General features: G+C 36.9%; 1 protein-coding gene across 2 annotated transcripts in view; it reads right to left on the bottom strand.

The window, feature by feature from the left end:
• The window catches only part of CA10 (carbonic anhydrase 10), a 550,141-nt gene that overhangs the window by 423,382 nt on the left and 106,538 nt on the right, over positions 1–20,221 (bottom strand). For both annotated transcript variants that reach the window (XM_049771020.1, XM_049771018.1), the window contains one exon: positions 19,838–19,912. In XM_049771020.1, coding sequence (XP_049626977.1) covers positions 19,838–19,912 — 75 coding nt within the window. The remainder of the gene's footprint in view (positions 1–19,837; positions 19,913–20,221) is intronic.

Genomic DNA, 20,221 nt, shown 5'->3' with positions numbered 1-20,221 from the left:
GAGGGTTAATTTAAAATGTTTTATGCACACCCGCTGCAATGCTAGTTCATTAACCAGCTCCATAAAATCATTTCATTCTCAAAAGAAAAGTAAACCAAACAATGAAAAATTATGGGTATACCAGTCTAGCAGCTGAAAACTGGGACACTCTTGGGAGGAGGGGTGGGACAGGTTCCTGCTCTGCCCAAGTCTCAGCAGCTGCACTGACAACCCACTATCATCACCATGCCAATGATGCAACTTCATTGCTTTACTACTAATCTCTGCATAGACCACCTAAATGACCAAAACTCTAGGTACGCTGATATTTGGGCTTCTAGGGACTTCTCTGAATGAATGTAGGTAGCCTTCCTCTGCCCTTACATTCTTATGGAAGCCCTGGTAGGCACGGATATGTACCCCAGTAACCACCATATCAGCTGCAGAATCTGAAATTCCTGGAGCATGCAGTTGCATGAAATCACCAAATTTTTCAATACTGACACCGCAGTAGGAATGCGCCAAATTAGATGTCAAAGTAGCATCGAAACCACTTAAGGTTAACAAACAAAACCAGTAACACAGAAGGATCATCTAGCAACAAATAACTCAGATAATGACTTAATAACTCCATTGTGAAATATAACAATTTTCACAATTTTCTTTTGCTGAAGCATTTTTTTTAAATAATTCCATTTCCATTTAGTTCTAAACAAGCAATAAAATAAAATTATCTTATGCCTGCCAGGGGACAGTCTTGAGGGAGGGTGGGGTAATGGATAATCCACAGATACTGGTGAAGGGAATGTAATACTGGTAATTGGTAATTAGAATTGGTGTTGCAACATGGAATCCCTGAAACAATGTATTAGAAGCAACTATGTAAACCAGGATATTTAAATAAAGCAACAAAAATAAAATAAATAATAAATAAATAAATAAATAAATAAATAAAAAGTAAAGAAAGAAATTGTATGCAAAATCAAAAACCATTGCTTAAGGTCAAAATAGAAATTCAGAAAATAAATAAAGGCATTAGAATGCTAACTAAAATAAAATATCTTTACATGGAGAAAAGAGGTAAAAAATCTTTTATTTCAATGTTTAAACTTGTTTTCTAAAGAAAAAAGCCAATGCAGATAAAACAAAAGAATGAGAGCAAAGAAAGACTATAGAGAAGTAAAAGAAAAAAAGAAAAAAAAAAAGAAAGCCTATAGAAGTTGTGGATAGAAAGAAAAGATTTAGTGTATAGATTTATATGTTTCAAAACCTGTCCAGAATGAGACTGAATGAACAGAAGAAACGTTGGGAGAAAATAATACAAAATATAATAGAAGAATAATTTCCCCCCAAATAAATGACTTAAAATTTAGCTTATTGTGGGGTGGGGAGTAATAGTTGGTAGGGCGCTTGCCATGCAGATGATCTGCAATTCCCAGCATGATACATGTTTCCCAAGCATGCCAATAGTGATCTCTAAACATAGAGCCAGCAGAAAGCCCGAAGGTACAGGCAGAGGTGGTCCAAAACAAACAAACAAATATTAGTTTATTTCATTAAACAAATCTCCATGAGTCCTACTGATCAAGCACAATCTTTATCACTGACCTATTTAAATATAAAAAAATAATAAAATAGGGACTGGAGTGAAAGTACAATGGCAAGCAGCATCTTATATGGGCCAATAAGCACTGTCGAGGAGTAACTCCTGCGGAGACAGAGAGTATCCCTTAAACACTGCCAGAGTGTGGTCCCCCACCAAGTAATAAAACATAAAGGGAAATATATCTCTGCCCTATTTGGGACTTTTGTATCAGCATGCTGAAAACAGATGATAAAGCATATCCACGTTGATATATATTTCAATGACAATTCTGTAGTTGCAAGGATAAAGATAATGTCTTAAGAGCTAGTAGGTTCTTAGCTGGGTAGAGACATTTATCTCCAGAAACATCAGACTTCTCATTTGGACACTGTTTGCAAGCTGACAGTAGAGTAATACCCTAGTAAAAATCTGAAGGAAGGTATTTGAAAAATAGAATTCCTATTACCAACAAACTATCAATCAAGTGTAAGGTCAAAAGAAAGACTTTTTATTGGATATCTGAGGACCCAGAAAATTGATTACTCACACACTCTTTCTATAAAAATATAAAATCAAAACTAAAATACAGAGTTTAGAAAATTATAAAGACAATTCAAGGGTATTCTGCAATATGGGAAAAAAAGTAGAAATGACCTAGAAGATAAACAAATAAAAATAAAAGGCCAATGTGACATTCTGAGTAGTAATCTTCAAAAGTAACCAATTTTCACTAGAACAGAACATGAGAACAAGATGAGAAGTATCTTTAGGAAAAACTAGCTTCAATAAGATTAAATGAATAATTAAAATATTAAGAAGCTGACCCAAGGAAATTGCTCAAGGTTGGAGATCCCAGGCATTGCATGAGCAAATAATCCTGGTGTTCAACCTCAGCACTATATACCCTCCCCTCACGGTATAGTTCTGGAGGCCTCCCAGCATTATTGGGTGTAGACCTAAGGGTCCAAGTTGCTGCTCTGGGCATAAACAGCACTGCATTGCTGGATCCTCACACAATAAATTGATCTAAGTTGGCTGAGTATTGCCAAGAGTGACCCCTGGGTCCCTGTTTAAAAGCTGTTTAAGTGGCAGCTTCCTATAAAGAATACCTGACTTCTTTCCTGTACCACTGAGCAGTACCACTGAGATGGCAGTATCCTGAGCACTGCTGGGTCTACAGTAAAAACAATAAATATATACAAATATAGACATATATAAACACCCTAAATTAAGTTTCCATTCTGTGCAACTGCTGCTAGAGTTATTTAGTAAAATCACTAGGGTGTTGGGTGGTGTTTGGTAGAAGTTAAAAAGAAAAATGATCAGTTCTCTAGGAATAAGGTAATCAGAAATAAAATATCATGGTGTTCATGATATTTGCTCTATATGAAACTTAATATTCAATAGATAGGGCCTCCGAACTTTTCTAAGACTGGAGGGTAGAGTGAGGACAAAACTGGGTAGAGGTTCAATTAGTGATAGAGATTTTGGAGTTGATCACGCAACTCATGGTCACTGAGTTTAAAAGAAGAGTACAGTAGTTCTCTCTAGGAGCTCTGGAACAAGTTGATCAAAAAATTGACCTGAGGATAAAAAAGGTCAATAAGAGCACACTGAAAAATGATGGTCTAGAAATGGGACATTTTTCCAGAAAAGAAATTTCCATCTGGAGGGAAAAACATTATTGCTCAGTGCCCTGACTGTAAAGGGGTCAATGATATGACATTTGGCAGAAACAGAAAACTCAGTCAGTTCTGTTTACCGAGAAGACAAAAGTACAGGGTTTTTGTTTTTGTCTGATTTGGGACCACACCCAGTGGCACTTAGGAATTACTCCTGGTTCTGTGCTCAGATATTGCTTCTTGCATACTGAGGGACTATATAGTTTAGGCAAAAGCCCTACTCACTGATCTATTGCTCCAGCCCCCAGGATATTTTGCTATTGAAATGTAAAAATTCTCCAAGTTCCATTTGTCCCTTCACAGAGAGGTGAGGGCAGGTTGGGGAGAGAAAGAGGGTCTCCAATCTCCCCACTTTCACTCTTGATTGTTAGAGTAAAATTTTCTAATCCAGAGTGGGCAGAATCTTCTAAGTAAATGCATCTTGAGCTAGACATTTTCTGTGGAGAAGTCTTTGTCTCTGAGATTGTTCAATTCTGAAACAAAGACCACACACAGGTACCACAGGTACACCTCCCAGCCATCCCTTAACAAATTTAAACAGTAGGATTCTAGTGGTTAGACTCTTGTTGCCTTTGATTATCTTCTACCTGACAAAAAGAAATAACCTCAGGATAAAGCAGCCTGTATATTCTGTAAACAAGCCATTATCACACAACAACTCAATGAGCAGTGCTTACACTTACAGTTTCACCCATAGATCACCAAACTGCCTTCCAATAATACAGTAGTTGTGGGCTGGGATTTTAAACAAGGCTTGTCTTTCAAATGCAAGGCGTTGTCAGGAGGACAGAGGAGACTTTCAGCTTGTTATAAATTCTGGAAATAAGGAGCACAATGCCATGGGAGCTGACCCAGGTGGCTTGACTCTTCAAAAATTCTTGTGTTGGCATAGCCAAAGGCAGCCAGGAGCCTTGCTTTGGGAATACACACTCCTGGAGTAGGTTTTCAGTAAATTCAAGTTATAAGGCTAGATATACGCTCGTATCACAAGCACTCTGCTCCAAAACTGATTCGTTTTTTTAACACACCCTCTAAAAACAACATAATTATTTTTTATGGGATAATAGCAATCAATCATCTCAGTTTTAAAAACAAACAAGACATCTTGAGAGCAAAATTCAAGAAATTATTTCCTGTCGGGTCTGAAACTTGCACTCATCAAATAGACATCAACCTTTCAGTTCACATGTCTACCTTTCCTGTTTTAAGCACAAATAAAAAGACACAAAATTGACATAATTAAAGTAATTTTCAGTTCAGGTTCTTTGTGTTCATGATTACAATGCTAGGCTTATTTATTTTGAAGCAACTGTTTAAATTGAGGAATAAGTAGTATGTTAGGGATTGGCAAATGAAGGGAAGGTGCTGTCTAATAGTGAACTCCTACAATTCCATGCCTTTTAGTAATGTCCTTGTGGAAAGTGCCCATGCAGCCAAGTCTCTGTGTTAGACTAATGGCTAACTGAGCATTCCCTCCAATTAAATTCTTTGCAGAATATAGTGCTTATTAAAGAATAAGTAACTAAACTGTGCTAATTTGGAGTTTGCACATCTATTATTAAAGTACCACAGTGACTTCAGGAATTGTTTAGAGATGAGCTCAATAAAATAAATTTCTTCAGGGAGGATAATTCCACTAGAATATTTTAAATACCATTTTTCAGGTCATAGCATCATGAAAAGCAGACTTGATGGATTTCATTATTCCTCTTAAATTCACCACAGACAAGGTGTACCCTTGTTTTTTTACATCCAATAAGGACTGACGCTGAGTATCTCTTAGGGTGCTTTCAACTGACTCAAGCTGTGAAAATTTTCTGATGTTCAGAAGAATTTTCAAGTGGCCAATCAATAAAATATGCCCATTGTACCAGGAACTAATGGTGTGCACCAGGAAAGCCAAATACCTACCAGAAAGCTTGATATAAAAACCCATCCCATTGAATACTCCCATATTGGACTGGTCAGTATGATCCAAACAAAGCTCTATGGTTGAAAGTATATTTTTATATACTCTTGTACTTTGCTTGTATTTTTACACAGATATGCTATTGTTAATAAAATTTTAAAAGATTTATTCTGCCTTCTTGGAATCAAAGGACATATAAAGGATTTCAGAGTATGAAACACTAAGATGCTCTTGTTCTTTTGATCTTAATAGCTTGATATGTAGGCAACGATAAAATTAGTAGCTATTTTGTATAATTTCAGAAGCTATAAGACATGTCTAGGTCTACATTAATTTTATTTTTAAGACATGGGTCTTGCTGTGCACTTTATAAATGAGTACACAGAATATCTAAGAAGCTATATGATTTCTAAACTTTATACAGTTGGTTGATGCTGGAATATGTCTCGCTGAGTGACCTTCTGAGTCTAGCACATTATAAATTATACAGCTTTTTTAAGTGTGGCAATAACAGAAACAGTCATGACAAATAGGAGTGCTAACTGCTAGCTAAGTTTACACATGATTTAAGTTTGTAGTGCAGATTCTATTTTACCAAATTCACCAGCAAACACCCTTTTCCATTTTGGTCCACCTGACAGATTTCTATATATTCTTGAAGACCAGTCTTTATCTGAAAATCTTTCTCTAATCCCAAAAGCAGATGGGATTTGTTGCTTTCTTTTTTGCTTCACCACTGTTACTATCCCATTCAAGCCAAGCTAAATATTAAAAGCCTGATGTACAAGTTTGTCTCTAAACCCACCCATGAGTTCCTTCATATCAGAAGCACCTGTCAATTTTCACTTGTATCCTTAGTTTCTAGCATGTAGTTTTGCACTTACCAGGTTCAAAGTAAAATTTAATTTCTACCCACCCCTACTTTTTGAGAAGAAAAGAATGAAAGATATTTGTAATAGAGAGTGAGTTAGTGTAACATTACTCTCCTATTCATAGAGAATGGCTATTAAACAAACCAGAGGCCTGACAACAGATGAGTGGCTAAAGAAACTGTTTACATTTACACAATGGAATACTATGCAGCCATCAGAAAAAATGAAGTCATGAAATTTTTCTACACATAGATGGAGATAGAAACTATTATGATGAGTGAAATAAGTCAGAGGGAGAGAGACAGAAATAGAATAGTCTCACTCATCTATGGGATTTAAGAAAAATTAAAGACATCATTGTAATAATACCCAAAGTCAATATAGATGAGGGCTGGAAGGACTGACCCATGATATGAAGCTTACCACAAAGAGTGGTGAGCACAGAGAAATAACTACATTAACAACATCATGACAATGATAGTGAGTGAGAGAAATAGAATGCCTATCTCAAAGATAGACAGGGAGCGGGGGTGGAAGGAAGATGGAGGATATTAGTGGCAGGAAGGTTGCACTAATAAAGGAGTGTATATTTTATGACTGAAACCCAACTACAGACATGTTTATAATGATGGTGCTTAAATAAAGATATTTAAAAAAACAATATTGACCAAAATGCTTAAAGCTAAATTAAAACTTTAAAATTAAAAAAATGTTTTATAGGGGCAGAGTGATAAGCACAAGCGGTAGGGTATTTGCCTTGTACCAATCTGGTTCAATCCCCAGTATCTCATATGGTCCCCTGAGCCTGCCAAGAGCGATTTCTGAGTGCAGAGCCAGGAGTATCCCCTAAGTGCAGCCGGGTGTGGCCCAAAAACCAAACCAAACAAAAAATGTTGTAGGTGTTTTGTCATTCAGATAAAGAATCATAAAAAGAGAGATATAATATCAATGACTCTACTCACAAACATCAATTTTGAGAACTTAGTAATTTTTCCTAGGAATAAAATTAATAATTTTTATGTGTTGTTTGCTTATGGTTATTCTTATTGTTGTTTAACAGTGCCAGGAAATGAACCCAAAGCCTCATACATACAAGGCAAACAATCCACCCTGGAGCTATATCTTTAGTTCACTCATCTATTTTTTAATTCTACTAAATACATCTCTCAGGCAAATCTTATAACAATTAGTAAATTCTCTGAGAATAGTGGAGCTGAAAGGAGTCTCTGAAAACCAAACAACTCAAAACCTTGATTTACACATGAGAATATCAAGACCTAAGAGAATGAGGTTCTTGCTTAAATTTTAATGTATGACTAGTAGAAGATTCAAATCAAAAAACACTTTCCTAGGCTCAAGAGATAATAGAGAGGTGAAGCTTTGCATGCAGTTCAACCCAAGTAAATTCCAGTACCACAATGTATTCTAAATACATTCCAGAAGCAGCCCTGAAGCAAAGACTGGGAAAAGTCCCTAAATCACTGGGTGTGACTTAAAATTCTCCTGCCACCCTTAAGAAAAAAGAAAGCACTTTACTCCTTGCTCCATTCATAACTCAAATGGAAAGAAAACTAGCAATGGCAAAAGCAAATTTCCAGAATAAGGTGACCTCAATTTCCTGATCAAGGAAATTCAAGAGATCCAACAAGAATCCACACAGCAAAGAGTAACTGTTTTCTTAAGCCAGTTATTTATTTCCTTGTCAAAATAACATATCACAGGACCGTACAATACAAGTTTTATGCCTTAGAAGGAATTAAAACTTGCTCAAAATTGTACCCAAGAAATTGATGTTATAAAGTGAGTCATTGGGAGGAAGGACTTGATTTTAGATCGTCTGATCTCTCAAACTGCCAGGTAATCAATATGTGCTGTTTTGAGCCACTGTCTATGTTAATTTGTTGTAGTAGCCATAAGAAGTCATACAATGATCTTGTATCATGCAACTAAATGTATGGTTGGATGCTAAAGAATAGATAAATTTCTGCATTCTGGGAGCCACTCTATTTAAAGGGAAAAGGAATGGAGTTGGCCAATAGTGTAGTAAAATCCTGAAGGGAGAAAACTTATGTGCTTATAACTATGTTCAGCAAGGCTGGAGGTCAGAGCTTGGGTTCAGGAGTACAGGGAGAGCAAACATCATGTCTGAGCCAGCTGCCAAAGGACCCAGTTACTAACAGCAAGAACAGTAAGATAAGCTGCAATTTGAGGCCAGGGGGATAAGGGCTGGAAAATTGGTTAGAAGAATAAGTCGGATGGCATCGTCAAAGACTCCTGAGGGTTGCTCTTTACCAGTAGCTCAGCACACACTCTCCTGCATACCTCACACTATCCTCCTGTCTCCATAAATAAAGAACAGCCATTTCCTCCAATCAGTTGTCCAAACATGAATTCTAGGAACCTTGCACAAAACCTTACCCACTCAAATCCCTTTCATTTGTTGTCAGTTCTCTAATGCTTTCAAAATCTGAGATTGACTGACTTGTTTTTGTTATCTTCTGAGGATTCCCTTCATTTAAAGTCAGCAAACAATATTATCTAATCGAAAGAATATTGTTTTCCACTTCTCATTTTGAAAATGTTAGATTAAAAACATCCACTTCCACAATGGTCTGAATAACCAACAGATTTGTGGAAAGTGAGCATTTCTACTATCAGTTAAATATAAATAAAAAACACGGGGCCGGGCAGTGGCGCTAGAGGTAAGGTGCCTGCCTTGCTTGCGCTAGCCTAGGACAGACCACAGTTCGTTCCCCCGGCATCCCATATGGTCCCCCAAGCCAAGAGCGACTTCTGGTCACATAGCCAGGAGTAACCCCTGAGCGTCACCGGGTGTGGCCCAAAACCAAAAAATCAAACAAACAAACAAACAAAACAAAACAGTGAGATTTCATCTCACATCAGCAGAATATATCAAATATATCAGCAAAATATATAAAAAGTCTATTCACCAGTATTGGTGGGGATGTGCTAAAAAATGGAAATTTTCTTCACTATTGGTGGAATTGTTGTCTGCCTCAACCTCTATGAAAAGAAGTCTGGAGATTTCTCAAAAAAAAGTAAGACTCGAACTCCCGGGGCCAGAGATATAGCACAGCGGTGTTTGCCTTGCAAGCAGCCAATCCAGGACCTAAGATGGTTGGTTCAAATCCTGACGTCCCATATGGTCCCCTGTGCCTGCCAGGAGCTATTTCTGAGTGGATAGCCAGGTGTAACCCCTGAGCACCGCTGGGTGTGGCCCAAAAATCAAAAAAAAAAAAAAAAAAAAAAAAAAGAATCGAACTCCCATACACCCCAGAAATTCCAATTTATAGCATCTATTTCCCTAAAACATAAAAATGTGTGCTCAGAAATAGAGATGTATTTCTGTATTCACTACTGAGCTTACTACTGTATAGATAGAAGCAACTTCATAAAATCGTGCTATACAGACACAATTGGAATCATGCAATTGCAGCAATGTAGATGAACTTGGAGGGTATCATATTAAGCAAAATAAGTGAGTAGGAGAAGGCCAAATATGAAATAATGTCAGACATTTTTAGAATAGAGAGACAAAACAAGGAAATAGGTAGTTCCAAACAATGAAAAATCTTAGTGTTGATATACAAAACTGAGTACTTAGCAGTAGTGGGAGAGGAGTTTGGAGAACATCAGACTAGAAGATAAGACAGAAACATTGGTGGTGAGGTGCTAAAATATTATATATCTAACACTCAACTGTGCATAACTTTGTCAATCACAATATTTTAAATAAAAAATTAAAAAAAAGAAGTTACACAGTGGTGGAGAGTTATGGGCATTTTAGTGAGTACCAGAGTAATAATTTTACATCAATAACAATTTTTTACTGGTTTTTGGGCCTCACCCAGTGGTGCTCAGGGTTTACTCCCGGCTCTGCACTCAGAAATCGCTCTTGGCATGCTTGGGGGACCATATGGGATGCTGCAAAATGAACTCGGGTCCATCCTGGGTCTTTTGCATGCAAGGGAAATGCCATAACATGGTTATTGCTCTGGACTCCAATAACAAAATTTTTAATACTACTAACTACTTAATAACTACTTAAGCTGTTAAAAAGAAAAGGGAGAATAAAAAATTGGAAAACAAGGAATAACTTGCATTATGAAATATTTTTACAAAATATAAATAAAAATAAAATATTGGATTAAACCAATATCTGCTTCATTTGAAAATGACATAATAATTCCATTGCATTGAGCATTCTATCATCCCTTATGATTTTCTACTATAATAAGTAAAGTAGGCACTACTTATTATATGAGGGTCATTGTGCTAGGCAAAAATGCTTGTAGGAACTTCTTATATTCCACCTCTTGTTTGCACCCTGACTAATTTTACCCACTGTGAATCTGGGTGGAATTTATGTGTGGCATAAAATTTCACACCTATGCTTATATTGTATTGTACGCCAAAGAGGAAGAGATTTTGCAGATGAGGTTCTCAATTTATTAATTTTGAGTTGATCAAAAGAGATTCTTATCACAGGCAGGTCTAACTATAAAGACAAATCTTCTTGGAAATGAAGGGAAAATTCCAAAGCTTCACAGTACCAAATTCTGTCAAGGATATCAATGAGCATGGCCTTATGAGAACTTTGCAAAACTCTAAGCAGAGAACCAATCTGAAAGATTTCTTTCTGACTCAAGGAAACTATGAGAGAGGTGATGATTCATTTAAGTTGCTAAAAAGAGTGGTAATTTGTTATGCAGTCCCAGAAAAAATAATGAGACATCTTTTACTATGAATGAAAAGTATGAATGACACCAGATAAGACCATTCTTGTTTAGTTAACACCTCACCATCCCTTCTTAGAACCTAGAAAAAAGAACTGACATTACTTACCTATGCTTAAATGAGCTTTTCTTTGCCTTAAGCAAAGCAAATTGGTCATTTTGAACCACACAGATAATTAGACAGCGGTGCTAAACCACAGGTGCTTGAGTTGCCAATAGGTATAATTACCTTCATCTTCTAACAATCTTGAGGCTTTAAATCTACCCAACAAGTAAGAGGTAGGAAATTGTACGTTCAGAGAGTTTATGGGCCTGGGAAAACCATTTCTACTCAATTTTACAGGAGCGCATCAGAGAATGGCACGGAGGGTCAAAGCAGCCTCCTAATCTCATCCTGATCTGAAATGAAGCCATGCGATCTTCTATTAATCACTCGGGTTGTTAGAAACTCAATGCATGAGCTCTTGGTGGCTGGCAGATCTCCAAGGAAGAGTAAATTGCTCATAACTGTTCATCTTCTCTCCATTATTCCTATGGTTTTTACAAAGACAACTCTAAGTGTGATCAACATTATGCCTCTGCCCTGACTCCCTCCAATCTCCAATCACTAACCACTGGTCCTATACTCCAGACATAGTGGATTTTATTCTGTTTCTCATGCATGACAAACTCCTGTATGCCTACTGACTACTCCTTTTGGAGCACTCTAAGCTCACCCCTCACTGTTACTGTCACTCCAAACATTCCAATCTCAGATTCTCATAGGGGTTTTAGGCAGGCCTTCTATCATCTTCAGAATATTATTTCTGGACTCTCCATGATGATTACAGACCATACTGTAGTTTGTAATGGTGGGTTTATTTGATAATAACCCACATCTATATTAAAAGAGATATAATTTTTCTATTCGAATCCTAGCTAATTTAGAAAATATCAAGCTGCCACTAGGTGCATGGTCTTCATTAAGTCGTAGGTGGGCAAGGAGATAGAACAAAGTTAATGCTCCCATAAGATTCTCACATAAGGTTCTCCTCTCTTAGGCACATATCTCTGATTCTAAGTTCTGCATCTATTTCAACCCTTTTCTTAAAACTTGAATTCAAGCCTTTAAGGTAAAATCCAAACTCCCAGCGACGTATGGCCTTCTGTGACCCAGTCCCTACTTCCCTCAGTGGCCATCAAACTCTTTGTCTTGCAGCTAGCCAATCTTCACTCATCTAATTCCCCTATAGGGGTACTTTTTCTTTTCTTTATTCTTCTTTTAGAAAAATCTCGCATGTGTGAGACCCAGTCTAGGCATGGCCTCCATTGAATAGCCATCTGCACCCTTCAAAATTGGCAGTCCCAAACACACTTCATAATAATCCTAGAAGCCCTAAAAGATGATTTACACATTTGTCTCCTTCCAAAGAATCACTATCCTCAGCTCCATGAGACCACAGTGAAACCTGCTTCATGTCGGTTGCACCAAGAATGAAAAATTGCCCTCCTAGAAGCAGGCATCTAGATGCAGATTTCTAGGTGTGAGCTGAAAGGCCCAGATTCAGGGACCCAGGAAGATACAGGTGGAAAAGATGGAGTGGGAAAGAGATTTATTTTCTCTAAAGTTCCTAAAAATTTGAAAAACCTAGACTATTCAAGTGCCACGAATTAAATCTTTAAAATAGAAACCAAACAATAACAACAACAATAACAAAAGAGATGGAGAGAAAATATGGGGTATAGCTCTTGCTTTCATTTAGCCAACCCTGGTTTGAATCCCTAGAATCACATACAGTCCTCCAGGCACCACCAAGTGACAGCCCTGAGCACAGTGCCAGGAATAGCCTCTGAATGCCATAGATTGTAGTCCAAAAAACAAGTCCAAATTATTATTGTTCAAATAGGAAGAAGGAAATTCCCAGTACAAACATTGCCACACCAAGCAAGTGGTCTACTATTTTAGTTTCTCTCACTTTAGTCTCAGGTCCAATGAGCAGCTGTCTTTTTGAAATCTCAGCTTCCAACACAGGGTCTCATCTAAAGAGGATACCCAATTTTCCTACTGTTTGGGATAAAAATCTGAATAGCAGCATTTGGCACATGGTTTTCTGAAATGTGTTAATTATATAAATATATCAATACTAAATATAAAAGTGTTGCATATATGTGAGATAGATGGGAAATATGTTAGAATTCATACACATAAGTATTTTTGCTGTGAAATGCTTATATTTAATAACATTCAAATGCTATGAAATATCACTCAATAGTAAATTTTTGAATAACATGAATAACACAAAAGTTTTCGGTTTTCAGTCTTTAGATGCTTACTATCTTTTTTTCTAAAATGTTTTTATAAACAACTAATGTGTCTTTCTCTCTCTAATATCAATAAAATAAAATTACATCACTATGTAGCTATAGTTTCCTAAAATATACATCTTGGGATACGGGGAGGGCTCAGTAGTACAGAAACAACTTGTATATGTGAGACTCTAGCTTTCTTTTCCTAATAACTCAAGATAAATAAATTCATTTAATTAAACATATATATATATATATAACATATATATGGTTTGACTCCTGGCTCTCTACTCAGGGATCACTCCTGATGGTCTCAGGGCAACATATGGATATGGGATGCTGAGAATCGAACAATTAAACCTGGTTTGGTTGCAGGCAAGGCAAGCACCTTAACCACTGTACTATTGCTCTGGGCACACAATTCCTCTAGTTTTAATAGGATTTATGTAAGCACTTGAACATCATACAGAATTTTATAGCCTGGCCCTTGACTATCTTTCTGCCATCTTAATTATTAAGCTCCATTGTGTTTTTACACTCAGAATTTTCTATAATGCCCCAAACCAACAAGTTCTTTTTTTTTTTTTTCCTTTTTTGTCAGTGCTGCTTATTCTATTCCTCCTATTCTCTTACTTCTCCATTTTAGACAATACCAAGATCCAGTTCCATTGTTAAGGCCAAGTTCTTATGTCCTTTCTTCTATCCTAGACTAAGACCCTGAATCCAAAGGAATATTTTGGACTGGGAGAGACAGAAAGCCTAATCAAAAATACTCCAACAATAAGCAATTAAGAAAATTAACTCTTGGGGCTGAAGTGATATCACTGTGTAGGGCATTTTTCTTGCATGCAGCTGCCCTGGGACAGACCCAGGCTCGATTTCTGACATCCCATATGGTCCCCTGAGCCTGCCAGGAGCAATTTCTGAGTGCAGAGCCAGGAGTAATCCCTGATTGCTGCCAGCATGGCCCAAAACAAAAAAAAAATTAACTTAACTTTTAAGAAAATCAATGGTAAGACAATTCCATGTTTGATTCAATACCCAAGTTAACCACAAAATAATAAATAAAACAGGGTTTTTTTTTTCTTATTCTCTGTTCCATCAGATTTGGTGAGATTAAAACCCCAATATGTTAGCAGAAGCCCTGGATATTGTTTAACATACTATGAAGTCTTTATGTGTGTATGCATGTGAGAGAGATAGTGAGAGAGAGATAGAACACACAGGAATTAATTTTAAGAAATTGGTTTGTGATACTATATCAACTGACAAATTTGGACTTTGCAGGGTAAGCTGAAAAACTGCAAACCCAGGGAAGAGTACTTTGTGCAACTTGAGGCTAAAATCTTTTGGAAGCAGAACTCACTCTCTTAGTATCCTCAATATTTTTTCTCTAAATGACTTTAAATGATAAGAGGAGACTCACCTTTATGAAGGATGATCTAATAACCACATCTCTAATAGTATTTAATCAATTATCTGAGTACCATGGTCTGCCCTCCCAGATGTGTAAAATTAGTCATGTCTCAATAAAAATAATAGCAAGACAAACACTGAAATCACCATAATTGATGTTGATAATAGCTTATAAAAACTTCTATAACTGGGAAAGGGCATCCCTTTGAGCATATGGCTGCCTGAAGATTTTTAAACAAGGAGGGGCAGTAGTAATAACACAGTGGTAGGGCATTTGCCTTGCAGGTAGCTGACCCAAGATTGATGCGGGTTTGATCCCTGGCATCCTCCATAGCCCTCACTGAGCCAGGAGTGATTTCTGAGTGCAGAGCCAGGAGTAAGCCCTGAGTACCACCGGGTGTGGTCCAAAACAAAAACAAAACAAAACAAGATTATTAAACAAGGGCTGTATTTGAGGCTGATTATAAATGAGGATGGGGTTGAATGAAAGTCCTGATTTAATTAGATCAACAAAGGTACTTAAAACACTAGATAGCCAAAATCATAATAGAAATTACGATTTTATATGTTGTAACCCTACTATTGACTTTTTTTGACTGAAAAATGTTGTTCTTTATTTTCTCTTTTTTTTTAACACGGAAAAAATATTAGTACCTATTATGTTTTTTTATTATTATTATACTTTATTTTAGGGAACAGACATAGCAGTACTCAGTGCTTACCAATGGCTCTGTGATAAGAAATCACCTTTACCAGTTCTCAGCATGAGACACTGGAATCAAACCCATGCTGGCCATGTGCAAGGCAACTGCCTTATACCATGTATTTTTGCTCCAGAACTTAGAGCTATTTTCTGTACTGTGTTATGATTTATCCTTTCCTTAAGATTGCAAGTTAACCTTAATTCAATTTTTAGTAAGAGCCAGGTATCAGCTCTCTCTTACCTCTCTCTCTGTCTGTCTGTCTGTCTGTCTGTCTGTCTGTCTCTCTCTTTCTCTCTCTCTCTCTCTCTCTCTCTCTCTCTCTCTCTCTGATTAGAGACCATTCCTGAAGTGCTTAGCAAACTATTTCTGAGTCTGGGATAGATTCATATTTGATAATTTGTAAGAGAAACACCTTAACCTTAGCCTTTAGTTATGAGTCTATATAAGTATCATGTGCTGACTTATTGGACACCTTGAGCTCCAGATATAAACAGTCCTGTTCATAGGACATTTCATAAACTACTCTTTAAGTGCTAAGTGCTATTCGGTTGGCCAAGGATACTGCTATTCAGTACCTGTGCCTGCAATTGCTACAGAAATGACATATTTTGACTCACCACAAACTTTGTTGGAGGTAGAGATTCACAATTGCTATACCAACGGACAATTACTTCTGGAAACACTTATGGAATGATCAAATGATCCAAATAGTCTAGTCAGAAAAAGTCTTTTCTCTTTCATACATACATAACCTGAGTAAAATCCCAATTGGCACAGAACAATCTTAACCTTACACTCAAGTAATGATCTTAAAATAAATAGCCCGCTGTTTGCCCTAAGCACCAACTCAATAAAGTAGGTCATTCGGAGTCTCAGATGTTAGAGCTTCAGGTTCAATTACTTGATTTACAAATTCTCATGACTCTTATATTTTTTCTAACAGTTAAAGTTCCCAGAAGTTTGGAAAGAGAAACAATTAGATATCAATCGTTTCCACTAGGAAGCCAGAGAGTTTCCAGACTTATTAAAACCAGAGGATGATAAAGTCAGCTCTTCACTGACCCTTTGAATTTACAAATGCAAGAAACATTGCACATTTTAGTCCTCAAGAGTCCCTCATATACATGATTAGATTTTCTAAATTTTATTCTTTGCCTTTTTTTCTGGTAGATAAGTTGCAAATATCCAGTAATACTGTAACATAAAATATGGAATTTTAAAAACAGCATATGTCATGTGGTTTACCTAGTTTCTAAAATTTATTTATTTATTTTTTGTTTGTTAGGTTTAAATAGACATATCTGTCTTATTCCTGGCTTTGTGATCAAAGATTACTTCTGGCGGGTACTGAGGGGCCATATGGATTGCTAAGGATCAAGCCCAGGTTGGATGCAAGCAAATCAAGCACCCTACCCACTGTACTATCTCTCCAGTCTCTAAATTCCAAAATATAATCCTTAGCTATTCCTGACTGTGCTCAGTAGTCACTTCTGGCAGTATAGGAGAATGAACTGGGGTCAGTCACATGTAAGGTAAACACCTTAAGCCCTATGCTAGATCTCTGAATTTAGCAGAAACTTCTTTCCTGAGTCTTAGAATCAACAAGTTCAAAACAGGCTCTTAAAGCTGTGTAAAGGATAAAGTTTGCCAACAGAAGAAGGGAAAACACACACACATGTTGAGCAGAAAATTTGGAAGTGCTTCTTTAGCATTATTCATGAACATTTCAGTAACTACAGAGGACAGTTCTAGTTAACAAGACTTATCATAACCTGGAGGGGATGGCCTTTGTTGCTTTAATTCCATAATTAGAAAGCAGAAGGATGTAATTATAAATGCAATTTACAAGATATCTTGCACATGAGAAGCAGATACCATGGGGAAAAATACAAGCACTTTATCCACTAAAAAGGAGGTTCTCAATTGCACATATAAAAGGTCTTGTGTCTACATAATTCCATATAAACATAACTAGTGTCAATTAAGGTGTTATAGGATTATAATCAGTAGACTGATCATTTCTGAGTGAATTAATCAAGTCCAGTTACTAGGCCTACTAGGCCAAGGAATCAATGTACCAGAGTAAATTTACCACAGTAATATCATTTATGAGGCTTCTTGCCCTCAACTGAATTTTTTTCTTGGGTCACCTACTTTCTTTTATGATGCCTGCTTTTCTTCACAAAGCTCCAAAGGTATCATTACCATCCCACAACACAGTTGAGAAAAGTGATGCTCAGAGGGAATCCTCAATTGGCTAATCTCTGTACAGCACAGATGATGTGATATACTCTACAAAAAATCAGAATTGAAAAAAAGTCCGTAGCCAGGAATGAACTGGGTGTGCTTGGAATACTACTGCTCTTTCCACTTTTTGACAACTACAAAGCCTCAACTGTCACTTGGGGTCCTTTGTTCTCTGAGTCTGAGTGAGAACCACATACTGAGTCTTCCTGAGAGCTTTATACACCTAGGCAGTTAAAAATACTTTGAAGTATTTCACCTGCTTTCCTTTCCATCCTTTTCTTTAACCCTCTAGTTCATTGCTGCCATCACGCTCTACTATAATAAGGATACAGTGCACTGAAGGATGGGGACTGATTTAATTTTTCCAATGCAGTGGAGTAGTGGGAAACCATAAGGACTCTCCATTTTTCTTCATTATTTTTTTCTTTGGCTTTTGGAGCTCATCAAGTGGTGCTCAGAAATTACTAAATAAATCTTAGGAGGCTTGGAGGACTATGTGGAATATCAGGGATTGAACCTGGGTTGGCTGTGTGCAATGCAAACATCCTACTCACTGTACCCCATTCCTTCCTTCCTTCCTTCCTTCCTTCCTTCCTTCCTTCCTTCCTTCCTTCCTTCCTTCCTTCCTTCCTTCCTTCCTTCCTTCCTTCCTTCCTTCCTTCCTTCCTTCCTTCCATCTTCCTTCCTCCTTCCTTCCTTCCTTCCTTCCTTCCTTCCTTCCTTCCTTCCTTCCTTCCTTCCTTCCTTCCTTCCTTCCTTCCTTCCTTCCTTCCTCTCTCTCTCCCTCCCTCCCTTTCTTTCTTTCTTTCTTTCTTTCTTCCTTCCTTCCTCTCTCACTCCCTCCCTCCCTCCCTTTCTTTCTTTCTTTCTTTCTTTCTTTCTTTCTTTCTTTCTTTCTTTCTTTCTTTCTTTCTTTCTTTCTTTCTTTCTTTCTCTCTCTTTCTTTCTTTCTTTCTTTCTTTCTTTCTTTCTTTCTTTCTTTCTTTCTTTCTTTCTTTCTTTCTTTCTTTCTTTCTTTCTTTCTTCTTTCTTTCTTTCTTTCTTTCTTTCTTTCTTTCTTTCTTTCTTTCTTTCTTTCTTTCTTTCTTTCTTTCTTTCTTTCTTTCTTTCTTTCTTTCTTTCTTTCTTTCTTTCTTTCTTTCTTTCTTCCTTCCTTCCTCTCTCACTCCCTCCATTTCTTTCTTTCTTTCTTTCTTTCTTTCTTTCTTTCTTTCTTTCTTTCTTTCTTTCTTTCTTTCTTTCTTTCTTTCTTTCTTTCTTTCTTTCTTTCTTTCTTTCTTTCTTTCTTTCTTTCTTTCTTTCTTTCTTTCTTTCTTTCTTTTCCTTCCTTCCTTCCTTCCTTCCTTCTTTCCTTCTTTCCTTCTTTCCTCCCTCCCTCCCTCCCTCCCAATCTTTCTTCCTTCCTTCCTTCCTTCCTTCCTTCCTTCCTTCCTTCCTTCCTTCCTTCCTTCCTTCCTTCCTTCCTTTTTCTTTCTTCCTTCCTTCCTTCCTTTTCCTTCCTTCCTTCCTTCCTTCCTTCCTTCCTTCCTTCCTTCCTTCCTTCCTTCCTTCCTTCCTTCCTTCCTTCCTTCCTTCCTTCCTTCCTTCCTTCCTTCCTTCCTTCCTTCCTTTCTTTCTTTCTTCTTTCTTTCTTTTTTTTTCCTTTTTCTCTATTTTCTTTTCTTTATTTCATTTTTTGTTTTTTGGTTTTTGGACCACACCTGACTGCACCCAGGGCGTACTCCTGGCTCTGCACTCAGAAATTACTCCTGGCAAGCTCAGGGGACCATATGGGATTCTGGGGATTGAACCTGGGTCAGTCTCTGGATATTTGTGTACTGCTGTGCTATTGCTCTAGCCCACCATTTTGTTTCTTAAGTAAAAGTTCAGGCATGCTTCCTGCTTTATTTTCTGTCTTCAGTGCTCTATTCTCTTCCTCAGTACTGACTAAATCCATTTTGCTTGTTATTTATTATACCCAATCTGCTAAATTCTGATCATGGATGTTTTTGGAGTGACATCCATGACAGCATCATCCCAGCCAATCTCTTAGTCTTGCCAAACTTCCTGTTTCATTAACATTAAGAAATAGCTGTTTTCCACTTAAATTCCAGCAGACAGAATTTCAATCCTGAATATCCCTCTTTCTCTCCATGTTAAAGACATCTGTAGACAGAGGACCTTGAGATGTAGGTTCAGATGGAAAACATGGTCTTGGTTACATTGTCAATCACTTAATTAATTCCTTTGGTGGAGCATTCATCAATACTAAGCCATTCTATGCTACAATTCCATGCCCTACAGCAAAGTATTTTCCAAAATAAAAATAAAAGGTTGATAATGATAGATTTCAGTCAAGTGATAATATATTTTATCAATTATTTTCTTAAAAGAAAATAATAAGAATAAATATGCATTTACCTGGAACAAAGCTTCCCTGGACCACCTCCTTGTATGCCCACCAGCCTTCATGGATTTTTGGTGAATTTTGTTGAGCTAAAATAAAAACAATAAGAGAGACTAAGATGATGGTAAAGAAGTACTGGATTATAGATTCTAAGCTATAGTAAACATTTTTTTAAAAAATCTCTTTCAATAACAAAATTTCTACCACCAAAATGTAATAGCACCCTTTATCTGCCTTTTTAAAAAAATGGAATATCAACCTATAAATAAGACAAATATTATTATTATTTACTAGACATTAGTAGTATTACTGTATAATATTGATAAGAATTAGACAAATAATATTCTTATTTTTGTATTTCCATATTGCTTGTCTATAACTAAACTTTTTCTCACTTG

The sequence above is a fragment of the Suncus etruscus genome, chromosome 1 (genome assembly GCF_024139225.1).
Source record: "Suncus etruscus isolate mSunEtr1 chromosome 1, mSunEtr1.pri.cur, whole genome shotgun sequence".
Classification (NCBI taxonomy): domain Eukaryota; kingdom Metazoa; phylum Chordata; class Mammalia; order Eulipotyphla; family Soricidae; genus Suncus; species Suncus etruscus.
Note: the sequence above shows the minus strand (reverse complement) of the source record. Positions and strands in the feature narration are given on the sequence as shown.